General features: G+C 36.2%; 1 protein-coding gene across 1 annotated transcript; it reads right to left on the reverse strand.

The window, feature by feature from the left end:
• Positions 1-11,726: 11,726 nt before the first annotated feature.
• Positions 11,727-14,460, reverse strand: LOC128546440 (zinc finger protein 862-like). Its single transcript, XM_053516957.1, has 2 exons — positions 14,323-14,460; positions 11,727-13,280 (listed from the first exon to the last, which is right to left on the reverse strand). Exons 1-2 carry the CDS (start codon positions 14,458-14,460, stop codon positions 11,727-11,729), a joined length of 1,692 nt encoding a protein of 563 aa, XP_053372932.1.
• Positions 14,461-17,503: the final 3,043 nt, after the last annotated feature.

Below are 17,503 nucleotides of genomic sequence, written 5' to 3' on the forward strand. Positions count from 1 at the left end.
TGTTCTGAGCTCTTGTAATATTGAACTTGTATGTTATGATATGGTCCCCTTTACAAATACATATGAGCCACACCATGAGAAAACTAACATAGTGACTTTGCGACCACCATAGATTCAGACCAGCCTGCGCATCCGCAGTCTAGTCAGAATACATGCTGTTCGCTAACGTTTCCCCATATTACAATAGACTTCAAAAATGAACAGCATGGAACCTGATCTGCGCTGGTCTGGTTTCATGCTGGTCGCAAAGCCACTATGTTGGTTTTCTCATGGTGCGGCTCATATATGTTGTTTAACACTTGGATATTTTAAAACATAACTGCCATATTCATTATAATTTTACAGCTACTTTTGTTACTAGGACAGCAGTCAGGGAAACCAAAACCAAAAGATGAATACATTTGTTTGCATTTATACTTTTATATAACAGGAATTGGTCACGGCGACAATGTAGATGTTGAACAGATTCCAGATTCCATTCCAAGGGGTAATTTTAAACCTGTCCAGTTACCAGGACCCCCAACTGTTATATCTTTGGACTTGGAAACAACAGGCCTGAGTGAGTAATTGTTTAGTTTGTTACAACTTCAGAAATCATGTCCATTAACTTCTGTATTTTGGTGTCAGACACATGGTTGCTAGTGTCTGCTGTATGTACAACATAGTCTACCAGACAGCTTGAATTTGGTATAACATTGTTATCTTTGAAGAACTATTTTTTTATGCTAGGTTCAACAAAATTATTATATATATAATCAACATGGAAATGCATATCAGAATTTTTCTTATGGATGGTCACCGATAGCTCTTCCGACCAAAGTGTCAGTCTGAGAAGCTAGGGACAAGAGTACAATCTCCACTAGCAGTTCCAAAATTTTGACAATCTGTGCAAGTGAAGTAGGGGAATGGACATTTACTTCTGAAAAAAAGTGAATATGTATACATTTTTTTTTCAATTGTTTTGCAGTTAAAGACGGAGTGCTTCCGCATATTACACAGATTGCTGCAGTGGAGTAACAGTCAGGAGAGCAGTTCAGTACATATGTTAAACCAACAGTTCCCATTTCTACGGCTGCAACAACTGTTACTGGCATATCATTTAATATAATGAGGAAGTGACAGTTAATGGAACAAAAGTGCAATCAGTGTCTATAAAAACTGCTATGGATGAATTTGTTAATTGGATATATCCAAATTCAAAAGTGTATGCTTAGTAGCTCACAATAGTCGCAGATTTGACTTTCCCATTCTTGTGCCTACATTAAAGAACATTGGAGATCAGGATAAGTTATCAGAATGTGCATTCATTGACTCCATGTCAGTGTTTCGAAAGCTTTATCTGAACACATCAACTGAAACAAGTAGACCTTGTGTCATCCTTACTTGGTGAAACATACGATGCACACAATGCCATGGATGATGTGGTAGCCCTTGGGAAATTAATCAAGTTTGCGAACCTACCAAGTAGTGATTTAATGGCTCATAGTTTTACTCAGTCAGCAGTTGCTAATAACATGGTATTCAACAAATCTAAAACACTCTATTTGCCATCATTGAATCCGTTGATTTATTCAGGTGTGATAAAGAAAAACTACCGCTGAAAACATTGCTGGGTCTGGTCTGAATATAAATCACTTAAAACTGTTGCATACCAGAGGTGGGGAAGATGCTTTAAAAGATGTGTTTATTTCACAGAACTCAGAAGGCTTACCAAGAGTCTCTAACAATAAGAAAGTGTTGGAAGAGATTGTACCACAAATTGCTAAATATTTTGAAAATCACTAGATTTTTATACACTGGTATAATGACTGTTCAGGGACAAAAATGTTTTATGTACATTTATTTGTCACAGTGATAATTAAGGAAATAACAATATAGGTATTCTATATTTATTGCAATGTTCTTATCTATAAAACATCATACAATGTATTTACCAGAAAATATTTATGCAATGCGTAAGATATATTATTACTCAAATTTTGTCTTGGCAAATTTACTTTTTGGTGGTATCAAATACCTAATGATACCTTATTATTTTACATTAAAATGGTTAAACCAACTAGTAAATGTATTCACATGTGTTTGTATTGTTATAGACTCCAAACAAGTTGTAAAAATGTCAATAATACATAGATTCTGATCGTTATAGGCAGCTGTCGATATGTAGTAGTGGAAATAAAGTGATGAAAATATTTCCATCTGTCCAACTTCCCATTGGTATTTTTTCAATACTAGACGGGCAAAGTTTTCAAATATGGTTTATTTACCTAAGGAATAGGTCAATTATAAAAAATAAGCATTAATTTGTTTTGGAATAATCATATTACTGCCGAAAAATCATACTTTTAGTGTCGTCACGACATTTTGCCGCGGAATAAAGTGCTTTTGAGTTTGCACATATTGTCATAGGTAAATGCAAATTTAGAAGAAATGTCTTGCAAATAAACATTTAAATCATCTTATTTTGCAAACATACAACACTTCTTGGTCGATAAACTCCAGATTTAGTATTATATTGCTTAATATAAGTAATTTATGGCCATTTTATTTACCCTAGGGGTCAGATGATTTTGAGTAAAAGTGAAAACATGGGGTGGGATGGAATTTTTAAGAAAATTTTTTTTTATTCACCTGGAAAGGTGTCCTAATATTTTAAAAACAATTCAGTGGTATGATATAGATAATAAAAAACACATTTTGAATTAAGTTTGGAATATTGTCCATTAGAGTTGTCCTACCTTAAAAGATTCAATGTCATCAGACATTTGGCTTTCAAGTATTTTATATACGGCACAAACGAAAGCTTTTTATCAAAGATAGTACCAAGAAATTTTGCTTCATCAACAACGGGTATTTTTGTACCATTTAGAAAAAGCTCAGGGCCACAATGATGTTTCCGTAATTGGCAAAAGTGGACATATTGAGTTTTCGATTGGGAAAATTTAAACCCATTTTCCATGGCCCAAGTTTGAACTTTATTCAAACACTGTTATAATTGGCGTTCAGTCGTACGCATATTTTTTGAACGATAACATATAAAAAAATCGTCAACATATAATGAACAGCCTGTCCCTGGTAACAAACATTTCACAATATTATTAATTTTGATGCTAAAAAGTGTGAGAGATAAAATTGAACCTTGTGGAACTCCCTGTTCTTGCTCAAAAAAGTCAGAAAGGGTATCACCAACACGTACTTTAAAACTTCGATCAGATAAAAATTGTGATATAAATGTTGGTAGACGACCCTTTAAACCTATGTCGTTAAGATCATTCATAATACCATATTTCCATGTAGTGTCATAAGCTTTTTCTAAATCGAAAATGACAAACACAAGATGCTTTTTTTAAATAAATTCATCACAAAGAACATTTTCCAGTCGAACAAGATGATCGGTTGTGCTGCGTTGTTTGCGAAAAAAAAAAAATAAAATCTGGAAAGTAGATCCCTCGGAAGCACCGAAAACAATGCAAACAGTGAAAATTGCAGACTCGGTTTGATTGAGTCTGAAGCACCGAAAACAATGCAAACAGTGAAAATTGCAGACTCGGTTTGATTGAGCCGCTTTGAAAGTTTGTAATTAAACCTTGCGATTCGAGGTACCAAAGTAGTCTAGAATTAATCATACGTTCCAGAGTTTTACATAAACAACTAGTAAGAGCTATCGGTCTATAATTACTTGGGTTCGTGCTATCTTTTCCGGGTTTTTGTATAGGAATAACAATAGCTTCTCTCCAGGAGTCTGGAAAAATACCAGTTTTCCATGTAATATTGTAGATTTCAAGGAGAAGGTCTAATAATTCTGTGGTAAGTGTTTTAAAAGTGTGTTCTGAAAAATCTAGATGCATAATAAAGTTAACATCACGGTCAGAGCAGCACACCATCATTTCGATTCTACAGAAAACTATTGCGTAATAATATGAGTGATGCTAAACAAAACATAGGAATTAATACACTTGGAAAATACATGAAATCCACGTTTTCAGATGCATTGATTGACTGTCCAGGCAGAAACAACTCCGGAAAAATATCCGATTGCACGCGTTTGTACGAATAAAATCACGACGAACAAGCTATCATGTATCCTCTGCACAAAATAAATACAAAAATAAATAATGACTTTGACTTCGGCCCGAGAGACCCGAATCATGCACATAGCATATTATCTGGCTAAAATAGTAACTACAGCATGACTTCTAAATCAATATATAAACAACAAAAACAACAAGAGGGCCATGACGGCCCTATATCGCTCACCTGAGTACCACTGCTTTAACCAAAAAGAAAAATAATTCTTACAAGTTACAGATATGTCAAAATACACCTAAAATTGGAGGTACCATCCATGTTGTACCACAGAAAAGTGGTACGGCCAATAATAAAAATGTTACTAAATAAGCTATTCATAGTAACATAAACGGGAAGTAATTAACAAAAATATTGTAAGTGAACAAAACAAGGATCTGCAAAATAAAAACTAGAGCACTGCAATGCAACGCAAATGCAGAGCAATATACACATAAAAATGACCTTTGACCCCTAAGTGTGACCTTGACCTTGAAGTGAGCCATCCAAAACATGCGCTCTGAACGTCGTTTCCATGAGGTGAATATTTGCGTCAGGTTTCTTTGAAATCCTTCAAGGGGTTCAATAGTAACAGAGCGGAAGGGTAATTAGAAACCAACAGACAGACAGACAGACGGACACCGAGGCGATAACATAATACGTCCCTTCGGGCGTTTAACAAGAAATCGAGACCTTATGATGATACAAGTTGTGTGCAAGTTCGGTTAAAATCAAACCATAAATGAAGCTGCTATTGTGCAGACAAGGTCAAAATAGCTAATTTTGGCCTCATCAGGGGCGATAACTCTGGAACACATGATGGAATCTGGCCAGTCCAAGAGAGGAACCAAGATCTTGTGGTGGTACAAGTAGTGTGCAAGTTTGGTTAAAATCATAAATGAAGCTACTATTGTGCAGACAAGGTCAAAATAGCTAATTTTGGCCCATTCAGGGGCCATAACTCTGGAACCCATTATGGGATCTGGCCGGGTCAAGAAAGGAACAGAGATCTTATGATGACACAAGTTTTGTGCAAGTCTGATTAAATTCAAATCATAAATGAAGCTACTATTGTGCAGACAATGTCCAAATAGCTAATTCTGGCCCTTTCAGGGGCCATAACTCTGGAACTCATAACGGAATCCGGCCATTTCAAGAAAGGAAACAAGATCTTATAGTGATACAAGTAGTGTGCAAGTTTTGTTAAAATAAATTTATAAATGAAACCACGATCTTCCAGACAGGAAATTGTCGACGGACGGACGCACGCACGGACTGACGACGGACGAAGGGTGGTCACAAAAGCTCACCTTGTCACTATGTGACAGGTGAGCTAAAAATAATGAAAAGCGATATGTGAAATTGTGACCTTGACTTTCACCCAAGAGATCTGGTCATTGACACGACACATCCTCGAGATTAGAGAAACATTTGTGCAAACTTATTTCAAAATCCCTCCATGTGCCAAAAAAGTATGGACTGGACAAAAAAATCACCTTGACCGGAGAAAGCCGGGTCATAAGCACGACACACCTTCTCAATACGGTTAAACCCTAAGAATGTTGAAGTTACACACCGGAAAAGAATTTACACGGACGCACGCACACACACACACACACACACGCACGCACGCACGCACGCACGCACGCACACACACACTGACTTACAGTGCGATTTTAATATGCTCATCTTTTGAGTCAAAACAAAAGAAAAAACCCACCCACTTAGCTCAGTAGGTAGAGCGTTGGTCTTCGGATCGCGGGGCCGTGAGTTCGATCCCCGGGCGGGGTATATGTTCTCCGTGACAATTTGATAAACGACATTGTGTCTGAAATTATTCGTCCTCCACCTCTGATTCATGTGGGGAAGTTTGCAGTTACTTGCGGAGAACAAGTTTGTACTGGTACAGAACACAGGAACACTGGGTAGGTTAACTACCCGCCGTTACATGACTGAAATACTGTTGAAAAACGGCGTTAAATCCAAAACAAACAAACAAACAAACGAAAAAAGTAACTTTCTAGTTCCCTTTTTAAAAATTTCTTTTTTAACCGTCTTTGCAACTACTGAGCAGTATTAGTTGGAAGAAAAAAAGTAAGTTGAAGACGTCACATACAGAATAATAACTTATCATAAAAATGAATGAGTTTGGTTTTACAGCAAATTGACATAAAAAGGTCATATATCGCCGAGAAAAAAAAGTTAATGGATAACGTTAATTGAAAAGTATATCTAAAACCATTAAAAGTAAAAAAGTATATACACATATAGTGTTAAAAATCAGATGCAAACAAAGAAAATTGTAAAAGTTGTGAATAAAAATATAATCAGGTTCAGATATTATGATATAAGCCTATTTGTTCCAAAAATTGTAAAATTTTGTCGACAGGCATTTGTTGGAACAACTCTTTTAACGATTTAACATCATAGTATGAATTGCGCTGTGGATCGAAGTCTACACAGTCGATAAAAATATGTTTAATAGAAAGCAGTGTTTGACATGGAACACATTAAGATTGATCTTCATTGTTCAGAAGATAAGAATGAGTCAACCGAGTATGACCTATTCGGCAACGAGAAAGAATAACTTCCTCCCTGCGAATCGATCTGCTTCCTTGGTGCCATTCTCCTAGAGTAGGTTTAATATCATGAAGTTTATTGAATGAATGATAATTGCCATTTAGTTAAAATGTATTTGTTGATGTTTGGTCTAAAATCAATATATGATAATTTCAATTACACAACCGTAATCTAGCTTGGATCTAATCAAAGCTCTATAAAGTCTTAACAAAACCTTGCGATCTGCTCTGCAATCAGTATTTGAAATTACCTTTAAAAGATTCAATGATTTCAAACATTTGACTTTCAGGTAATTTATATGTGGTATAAATGAATCAAACAGTATCGACTATTTGCTTGAACGATATCTGTGTTCCTATATAAACAAATGAATTCTGCTCTGCTAAAGGATCATCATTTGGATCAAGAAATTAAACCTTTTTTGATAAAAAAGACAGACATCACAAATCTCAAAATACCCTTTAAAGCTTAAAGACATGAATATTGCAGAGTATGGAGGATACCGCAGATATGATGACCTTGCTTATTTACATTGAAAAATGTCACAAAAATATATATAAATCGCTTAGCATAATGATCAGTTGTTATCGATTTTATGGGAAAACATGGTGACCGTCAACGATCTTCGGTAAACCTTTTCTGTTGGGAAACCTGTTCCGTTAACATTTTTTCAATCAATAAGTCGCAACATGTAATAAATACTTTTTTCTTAGATTTTCCTTTTGTGTGACTATGTACTATGAAATTAAAAAAAAAGTGGATCCAACACGTAGCCTGTTTTGTTCAATAACAAATATCAAAATTGATAATTATAATCAAAAACTAATTTCTTAAAGATTAATAATAAATCTTAAAGAAGGCAGAGTCAATGGCCATTTTAATTCATTCTCTGGTAATAAATTGTCATATGAAACGTACGCATGATTAAAAAAATATCTTTTTATGTCATTACCGAGAAGTATGCAAAATACTGCTAAATATCACTTACATAAAACATATGAAGTGTTAAAATATCATATTTAAGGATAGTGTGTGAGTGAGTTGGGTTTTACGGCGAATCAACACAAAATGGTCATATTTCGCCAAGAAGAAGCCACATTACTAACGCCAACTGTTAAGCATAAACATTTATGTTAAAATGTAAAACATACCTAAAATCATCCATGTAAAATGTAAAGCACACTACATAATGTAAAGCATATCTAAAATCATCCATGTAAAAATGTAAAGCATATCTAAAATCAGCCATGCAAAAATGCACACACGTATGTGTTGAAATATCAGCTGCAAACATAATAATATTGCAAAAGATGTAAATAAAAATATGAAATGTTAGATTTTTTGATAAATTCCTATCTGCTTTATAAACGATGAAATATTTCCAAATGAAACGTTTCAAATAACTCTTTCAAAGATTGAACGTCATAATATGTACTGCGTTATGTAGCAAAGTCTACACAGTCGATTAAAATATATGTAATAGTTAGCGGTGTTTGATCTTCTTTATTCAAAAGATAAGAATGAGTCAAACGGGTATGGCCTATTCGACAGCGAGAAAGAACAACTTCCTTCCTGCGAATAGATCTGTTCCTTTGGTGCCATTCCCCTAGAGTAGGTTCATGAAGTTTATTGTATGAAGCATTGTTCCATGAAGATTGCCATTGAGATAAAATGTATTTGTTTATATTAGGCCTAAAATCGGTATGTGTAATCTTTGCCGAAATGTTAGCATCCTCGTTTCCATGAATACCAACATGACTGGGAATCCAGCAAAATATGATAGACTTTTTTAAAGATAGTTCATTAACCCTGAGAAGAATATTTTGAATGAATGGATTTTCCATATTTCGGTTATGAATTGACTGTAAAACAGAAAGCGAGTCGTAAAAGATAATAAGTTTTTCTTCATTATATTTTGATATAAAATTTAGAGCTAGATCAATAGCTTTGGCTTCGGCTGAAAATATTGTTGCATTATTTGGCAAACGTAATTTTGACTGAGGAAGGAGGCTGACAGCTGCGCAGCCAATCTTTGATTCATCTTTTCAACCGTCTGTGTAAAAAGCAAAATAGCCGTTGTAAGTTGACTTGATTTAATGATATTTGGACTTGAATATTTCAGTGTTTGTTTCAGACTTTCTAAAGGCAGTTTTCAAATCAAAAAGAACTGTAGGGACATGAAGGGTCCATGGTGGTGTATCTGGAATTGAATTTTCTTTAATACCATCGAATTCAAAGTCAGTTTCATTCATAGAAGATTTTATGCGGAATCCAAACGGTTTGATTTTTTTTCTCATATGAATCGGAGTACTTTGGTTTAAAAACAGTTTTATGAGCAGGATTGGATTTGTTGGCAGCCACTCTTAAAGCATATTGCAATGAAAGTTTTTCTCGGCGTGTGTAAAGAGAGGGTTCGTTTGCTTCAGCATATAAGCTTTTAACACTGGCGATGTTCGGAATGCAACAACAGCAATACGACCATGATTATGGATGGTATCTAACATTTGTAAATAAAATTTTCTTGCTGAACCATAAAGTCTTAATAAAACCTTGAGATTCGCTCCCGAATCAGTATTTGAAATTACCTTTAAAAGACTCAATGACTTCAGACATTTGGCTTTCAAGTATTTTATATGCGGCACAAAGGAAAGCTTTTTTATCAAAGATAACACCGAGAAATTTTGCTTCGTCAACAACGGGTATTTATGTACCATTAAGAAAAAGCTCAGGGTCACAATGATGTTTCCGTAATTGACAAAAGTGGACACACTGAGTTTTCGATTGGGAAAATTTAAACCCATTTTCCATGGCCCAATTTTGAATAGTCTGTCCCTGGTAACAAACATTATACAATATTATTAATTTTGATGCTAAAAAGTGTGACAGATAAAATAGAACCTTTTGGAATTCCCTGTTTTTGCTCAAAAGCAGCCAAAATGGGTATCACCAACACGCGCTTTAAAACTTCGATCAGATAAAATTTGTGATATAAATGTTGGCAGACGAACTTTAAAACCTATGTCGTTAAGATCATTCATAATATCATGTTTCCATGTAGTGTCATACGCTTTTTCTAAATCAGAAAAGACAGACACTAGATGCTCCTTTTTAGTAAATGCATCACGAATAAAATTTTCTAGTCGAACAAGATGATCAGTTGTGCTGCGTTGTTTGCGAAAGCCGCTTTGAAAGTTTGTAATTAATCCTTGCGATTCGAGATACCAAACTAGTCTAGAATTGATAGTAAGGGCTATCGGTCTATAATTACATGGGTTCGTGGTACCTTTTCCGGGTTTAACAACAGCTTCTCTCCACGAGTCTGGAAAAATACCAGTTTTCCATGTAATATTGTAGATTTCAAGGAGAAGGTCAAAAGATTATTGTGGCAAGTGTTTAAAACGTTGGTCTGGACCAGCAGCAGTATGATGGTATTTTTTTAGAGAGTCAAGAAACTCTGTGATCGAAAAAGGTTTATTATAATCTTCCTCATTATTTGAATCAAATTCAGAGGTTTGCTTTCTTTAGTCAATTTAATGTTTTGGAAACTTTGGTCATAATTATGTGATGAAGAGTTTTTTTGAAAAAACTTCACCAAGAGTATTAGCAATGTCCTCTTTGGTAGAGATGCAATAGACTTGTCTGATTGTTTAAGATGAGAAACATTTGAAGTTTTTTCTATTCCACCTATTTTACGAAGCATTTCCCAGACCTTTTTAAACGATGAACTAGAATTAAGCTTAGAAACGTATGAATGCTAGGACTTTTTCTTTGCTTGTTTTATAGTTCTCCGAGCTTTGCTCTAAGAACCTTAACGGATTGTAGGTTGTCTTTTGTCGATCGAATATTATTAAAAATTTTAACAGCCGCTCTACGTTTTCGAATAGCGGTCTTACAATCATCATTATACCATGGTTTATTTTTTGATTTACCATTTCTTGAAGTTTTTGGTAAAATAACAGAAAACCTATCAATAGGATAAAAAAATTGGTGAAATTCTCCAAAGACAAAGCATTTTTGCATAAAGACTGATATTGCTGCCAGTCAGCTTTATTAGATTTAAAATAAGAGGAATCATCTGACGATTGTTGAACAATACTTGATAAGATAATCGGGAAATGATCACTTCAATGTAAGTCATCTAACACCCTCCATTCGAAGTCAAGAAAAAAAGCTTGGTTGGCAAATTGACAAATCATGAGAAGAGAAGTGTCCTGTAGCAGGATGTAGATATGTTTGGGATTTATCATTCAGTAAGCAGAGAGAATTCTTTTTAATAAAGGTTTCAATAATTTGACCTCTAGTATTGCTGCCAGAACAGCCCAAAAACTCGAGATGACAATTAAAATCTCTCAACAGAATAAAAGGTTGCGGTAGTTGATTAATTAGGTTGTCAAAGGTCTTCAAGATTAAGTTTAAATTTAGGAGGTATTATACAGAACAAAATGTAATAGCAGGGTTCTCACTAGCAATTTCAAGTTGCAGTCCTGGGACTCCCAAAGCTGAAAAAGTTGCAGTCCCAACTAGACTGATGGACAGACTTAAACGTTTCGTCAAAACGCTAACCTCTATTGTACTTTAAAATTAAGTATAGACGGACAACAGACATTTAATAATCACAATTCTTCACCCAAACTTTGTTAAGGTGTGATAAAAAGGTAAAGACTGAATAGGTGAAAAATATAACACTTTTATTTTAATACTTATTAACAGCATAGTATCACTGTAACCAAGTCACAAACATTTACATTCTTCTATTGAACATTTCACAAAATTTTAATACTTATTAACAGCATAGTATCACTGTAACCAAGTCACAAACATTTACATTCTTCTATTGACTTTTCACAAATTTTTGTTTCACTTTTTAACAGAGGGACCTTCCAGTCTGATTCTCATTAATGTCATAGAAATATAATACTTTATTTTAATACTTATCAGAAGCATTGGTCTGAAATATAAAAATTCACAATATGATCATTTTTGCATATATACACAACATATTGTAATATAGAAACAAAATGCTTCATCAATAACATCTGTTATACATTGTAGCACTGTACATATAACCAAGTCACAAACATTTACTTTCTTCTATTGCGCATTGCACAAAACTTTGTTACACTTGCAGTTGGGTCAAAGTCTTTGACAGAGGGGCCTTCCTGTTTGATTCTCATTAACTTCACAACAGTTTCATGTGCTAACCTAGAGCGTCCTTTAGTTTTAATGTGATTGTGCACACTAAACCCCCTCTCACAGGCAACTGAGGTCACAGGAGACACAAGCAGTATTTTGGCCAATTTAGCAAAGTCAGGGTAGAGTTCAGAGTAGTTTTTAATTATGTGTACACACCCTTCCTGCAGATTTTTGTTAAGGTTTTTTAGAATAATTTTCAGGTCAAGATAATTGTCTCGGGCTCTGTTGCCATTGATAACGCTTTCCCCATATACTTCTATTAGTTTTTCTAGTTCATTCTCTCCATAAGACTCTAAGGCTGTCACTGCCTTTGGCACTTTATGGGGATTAAGTACAGTGTCCAGTTGTTTTAATGTAGCCATTGACTCTGGTTCAAATCTGTCAGTTAGGTTTTCACACAATTTGCCTAAGTAAGTACCTGCACTATTCTGAAACCCAATGCGTAATGTCTCCCTGTCAGTTAATTTCACACCTCTGTACATTCCATTTTCAATGTTCTTATATGTCTTATCAAGCTCAGGACCATTCACTCTTTTCATTTTACTTAGCTTTGCCTGTGTTAATTCAACCTGTGTATTCACAACTTCAATGTCTACACTATCGCCTTGAAGCAGGGTACTCAGCCTACTTATGACCGTTAGCACATCTTTCAGAAAACCTGTCACAAGCACAAAGTTCACAGATCTGAGTTTGTTCAGTAGCCCTTTTGCCTCAGCATTGCCTTCAGCTGCCTCATGTTCCAGGGCCTGGTACAGTACAGGGTACACTTCATAGATAGCATCCACAGCTTTCCCCAGGGACAACCATCGGAAGCTTGCTGGTTCTTTCAGTGTGACGAATTTGTGATTGTCATCCTCTAACACTGACATGAGTGTTCTCAATTTATTGTATCTCACCGCAGATAAACTGAAATGTTTGTAGACTGACTTAACTGTGGTCTGGTACTCATCCAACATAGGCACATCTCTGCAAGCCTGACCTGCAGCCAGCGCCAGGCGATGGACAACACAGTGGATCTGTATCAGCAGTGGTGCAAGCTCCTTTAACTTTACACCCACACCCCCCTTCCTTCCAGTCATGACACTGGCACCGTCACTTGCAAGGGTTACCACTTTATCCAAAGGAATGTTCTTCTTTGTGAAAAGTTCATTCACAGCTGTCACAATTGTATCCGCTTTCCCATTTTCAACATTGATACAATCCAGAAACTGAACTTTTGGCATATTATCACAAGACAAACACTTCACATACACATTTAACTTTTTATGAACAGTTATGTCTGTACTTTCATCAAGAATTAAACCTATATACTCAGACTGCTGTAGATTCTGTGTGAGATAATCATCCAATGTAGAATCAATCGCATCTATCAGTTCCATTTTTGCTTCCTCACTGGTATACAGTTTCTTCGGGTTCTGAAGACCTGGACAATTGTTTTTCACCTGGAAGATAAAAACAGAACACATGTATAAAAATTAGATGACTAACTAAATTTGACATTTTTTTTTAAATTTCCCTATCCTTCCTAAAGAAACTGTATCAATAATGGATCACTTGCTAAAACAAACTTTTTTATTTTCCTTCCCTTTACAACTTGCGAGATGTCGACCGTTTAAATAGGTCGATCCATAGTTACAAGTAATGCAACTGACTGAATAGTAGTATTCAAAACAATTTCTCTATGCGGACATGCATTATTTATTAAGATTGATGCGCCACCAGCAGCCTTTTCTGAACTTTTATTTATAAAGTTATACGTTGAATAATTCTTAAAGGATATGTTGTCACTTTCTTTCAAAAAGGTTTCACCTAGACATATCAAAGAGGGATTATATTTTGATAGAAGGAGAATTTCATTATAATTAGCTTTAAGTCCACGACAGTTCCATTGGATTACTTTATTTGACATAAATATGTTCTAACTGGAAACATGGTATTCACATTACTCAGTCTTCTCAGGAGAAGGGATTTTAGTAATCTTTTCCTCCGTCAAAGGTTTAGGAGGAAGGGCAGGAGGCTTGGCTTGGACGAACGTCCATCCTCCTCCTCCATATCTACATCTACTGCTAGATTTTCAAACCGGTTGTAGAGGTTAATTGGATCATTAGGCCCCTTCCCCACTCTACCGGTATTTAGTTCAATGTTTTGTTTAGGTGTTTTATTCACCTTTGCCGATGATGAAATACTTGTTGAGTTGTTAGATATATTGCTTGTTCGTTGTTGTTGTGGTTGTAATTAGTGATGTTTTGTATTGCCGCTGGAGCTTTAACTTTAAGATTTTTCTGTACATTGATTGTTGTTTACTAAGTTCTTAGGTTGGGGCTGGATTTTGAGAAACGGTCACTGAATCTGTTTGTGTAAAAGCATCAATGTACAGTGCTGTTTTGTTAGCGACAGATTTAGTTATTGATGAATAAGTTTGTGCGAGTGATGGAGATGTAAATCTAGCATTGGCAATTTGCCTGGCTTCTGGAAATCCAATGCCTTGTATGAATTTGACTTGAAGGACCACTTTCTCGAGTTTTCATGTCTTGCAGTTGCGAGACCTGGCTGATTGTGGCTCGCTGCAGTTCTCACAACACAATGGATAACTGCACTTGTCCTCGTCATGGGAATGGCCATCTCGACAGCACTTCGGGCAAATGTGATCACCTTTGCAATTTTCTCGTTGTGTCCGAACTTAAAGCAGCAGTAGCATTGAAGTGGATTAGGAATATAGGTTGTAACTTTTGTCATGAGGTATCCAACTTTTATGACTGAAGGATGGAAAAGTATGCGGAAAGTAAGAATGATAGTGTTTGTGTTAATTTCTTTTCCTAATCGTTTAATTTTTAATCGTCTAGCAGCCGTGACATGTTGATCAGTGAGGCCGTGCACAATTTCCGACTTCGAAACTCCAGCAAGATCAGGACAGCGGATGACCCCCTTGAGGGATTCAGAGTGCGGTGTGCAATGCACCTACATGGCCGGTTGAAGAAGGATGTTAATTTGTAAGCATGTGCTGCTGTTTCTACTTTAAACAGCAGATCCCCTGTGTGTAACTTTTTGACGGACTTCGGTACACCAGACATACTTTGAAGTGTTTTTTTTCAATTACGAATGAAGAAAGACTTGGCATTTTAAAAGTTTCATCAGTTGACAGAATTAATAGAAATCTTGGAAATGCCATGTTGGATGTGTATGGTCGGTGAGAGGGATTCTCACCTTCCGTGCCTTCTGAGTCTGTTTCGGTATGCGGTCGTTTGTTTTTATTTTGATTTTCCATGTTGAATTTGTTTAGATTCGTCACTCGCAGCCCCACCCGCCGCGGAGTCCAACAAGGGAACATGTAAGCAGAGAGGATATCCAGCTCAAACATGTTAGGGATACTGTAGTGATATACTCGGCCAGGTATTTTACAATCTTGTTTATATCACCAGCTGTATTGCAAAAATGCAATAAGGGGATTCAAGGGATTGCTACTTTACCCAACCAATTGACCCTAAGCCACCGCCTTCTAGGAAATAGAAATTGTAATACATATTGCAATGACGTGTTCAATAATTTTGTGTGAACGTACTATGAAGTTTGCTGAACGCAGTAAAATATGACGATAGAAGGTAAATACATTGATTTTGCGTGACGTTAATTTGCCAAAAAAGGTAGATAATTGTGCATTGTCAAAAAGAAAAAAAAAACAGATGCAATTTGATATGAAGAATAAGAAGATGTAAGGGTAATTAAAGTGAAATTTCCTAGGGCTTGGCATGACCAGCCGATTGATCGTATCGAGTCAATACGACCGCCAAAAACGTCTAGACCGAATTAGAGGCCAAAAATGTGTGTTGACACCCACATCCCGAAAAGGGGATGCACACATGTAAACAAGCATGCATCACCTCCCCGGGGTGCTATAGGGCATCTCAACATTCAGGACCCTCCTCTCCGGCTTAAAACGGGCCGCTACCCACGGCAAACGGACGGCTCCATTTTCGGGGGAGTCGTACCCCTCTGCATGGAGATACAGCCGGCACTTCCTATCCCCCCGCCGGCAAGGGCCCATTTAATCATAGAAATATCACATTGAGCTATGAGCTAGATCTAGCAAAAAGGCGTGAAGTTTAATCTAAAATATTGCTAAGTAGTTATATCCATAGTATAGCTTTATCGTAAAAAGATAATGTCAACGAAGTCAAACAAGTCCTTCAAAGATTTAAGTTCAGAATATGTAGTGCGCTAAGGTGTCTATGTTATAAATAAATAGATAACAGTAAATGATGTTTCACATAATAAATTCTGAAAAGTAGATCCCTCGGAAGCACCGAGAACAAGGCAAACAGTGAAAATTGCAGACTCGGTTTGATTGAGTCTAAATGAGTTGAAATCAATGCTCCCGAAGGACCAGAAAATATAACAACACTGAGATGAAGTCGGGGCGACTTTTTACGGCCGCCAAACAGCACTTAACACCCGCTGTTGTGAAGGAAATAAAATCTGAAAAGTAGATCCCTCGGAAGCACCGAGAACAAGGAAAACCACTGTTTTCGATCTTCAAATAAAGTGGATTGTCTGAGTTATGCTCGCCACAAGTCAATCAACATATCTGACGGATTCAGGTGTTATGTTCATGCAAACGACCATTTTGACTGCATTCTAGGGATGCATGATACCAGCATGATGATGACAACAGATGCTTCTAGAGAGGAGTTATGGAATGCAACTGCACAGGAGGATGTTATGTCACGTAGGTTGTTTGCATATACCGCCTTTTCACTGTAAATGAGTTGATTCACTATAGACAGTTTCTGGTCAAATTTCGGCGCACCAGCCATACTCTCTCACACAATGAGAGATGCTCGTGTCGGTACTAAACCGTAAATATAAAGAAATCGTAGAAATGTTGTGTTAAAGTAATTGCCCGATAACAAGATTTCTAACCTTAGATATTTCAGTGTGGAGGCTTTAGTCCTGTTTTATTATCAATACTTATATAAAACTGCAATATATCATTACCTGAGGGGCCTCCGTGGCCGTGTGGTTGCTCCTCATCGGTGTGGGTTCGAGCCTCACTGGCTCGTTGAATTCTTTATGTGACAAAGCCATTCAGCCCGCTTACGGAAGGTCGGTGGTTCTACCCAGGTGCCCGTTAGTGTGAACCTAATGTGAAATGTGCTGAACGCACTAAAAGGGTAAAGTAAACCATGATATGATTAAAAGTAAGCAATGTGGTTGTACCTGTTGATATTACCTTCCGCATAATTTCTGATTACCATCTCTCGATACTTACTATACATACATCAAATTCCTTCATTTGATCTAGAATATTTCCAATGCGCATCTGTTTCTAGGCGAGTTAATTATCTAAAAATATTGATATATGACTCATTATGAGCAGACAAATTTAGTCAGTAAAATGGTTAATCTGATAAGCAGCAAGTAAACATCTAGTGAAACCATAAATTACGAAATTACGTGCATGTATTTTGGCGCAATTACTTTCTACCTTTTTATTCGTTGAATTTATTGACCGGAATGATTTTGTCATAGTGCGCCGTTTCAACTGCTTTTCAGTGAAAAGTGAAAAGAAAAGATCGAAGTGTTCAAAATTCCTCTTTCTATTCAGGTCCGTCTGTACAAATTAGTTGAAAAAAGGTTTTCAAGATTTCCGGCTTACCGGCTTCAGGAA

Source organism: Mercenaria mercenaria, chromosome 10 (genome assembly GCF_021730395.1).
Source record: "Mercenaria mercenaria strain notata chromosome 10, MADL_Memer_1, whole genome shotgun sequence".
In the NCBI taxonomy this organism is placed as follows: Eukaryota; Metazoa; Mollusca; class Bivalvia; order Venerida; family Veneridae; genus Mercenaria; species Mercenaria mercenaria.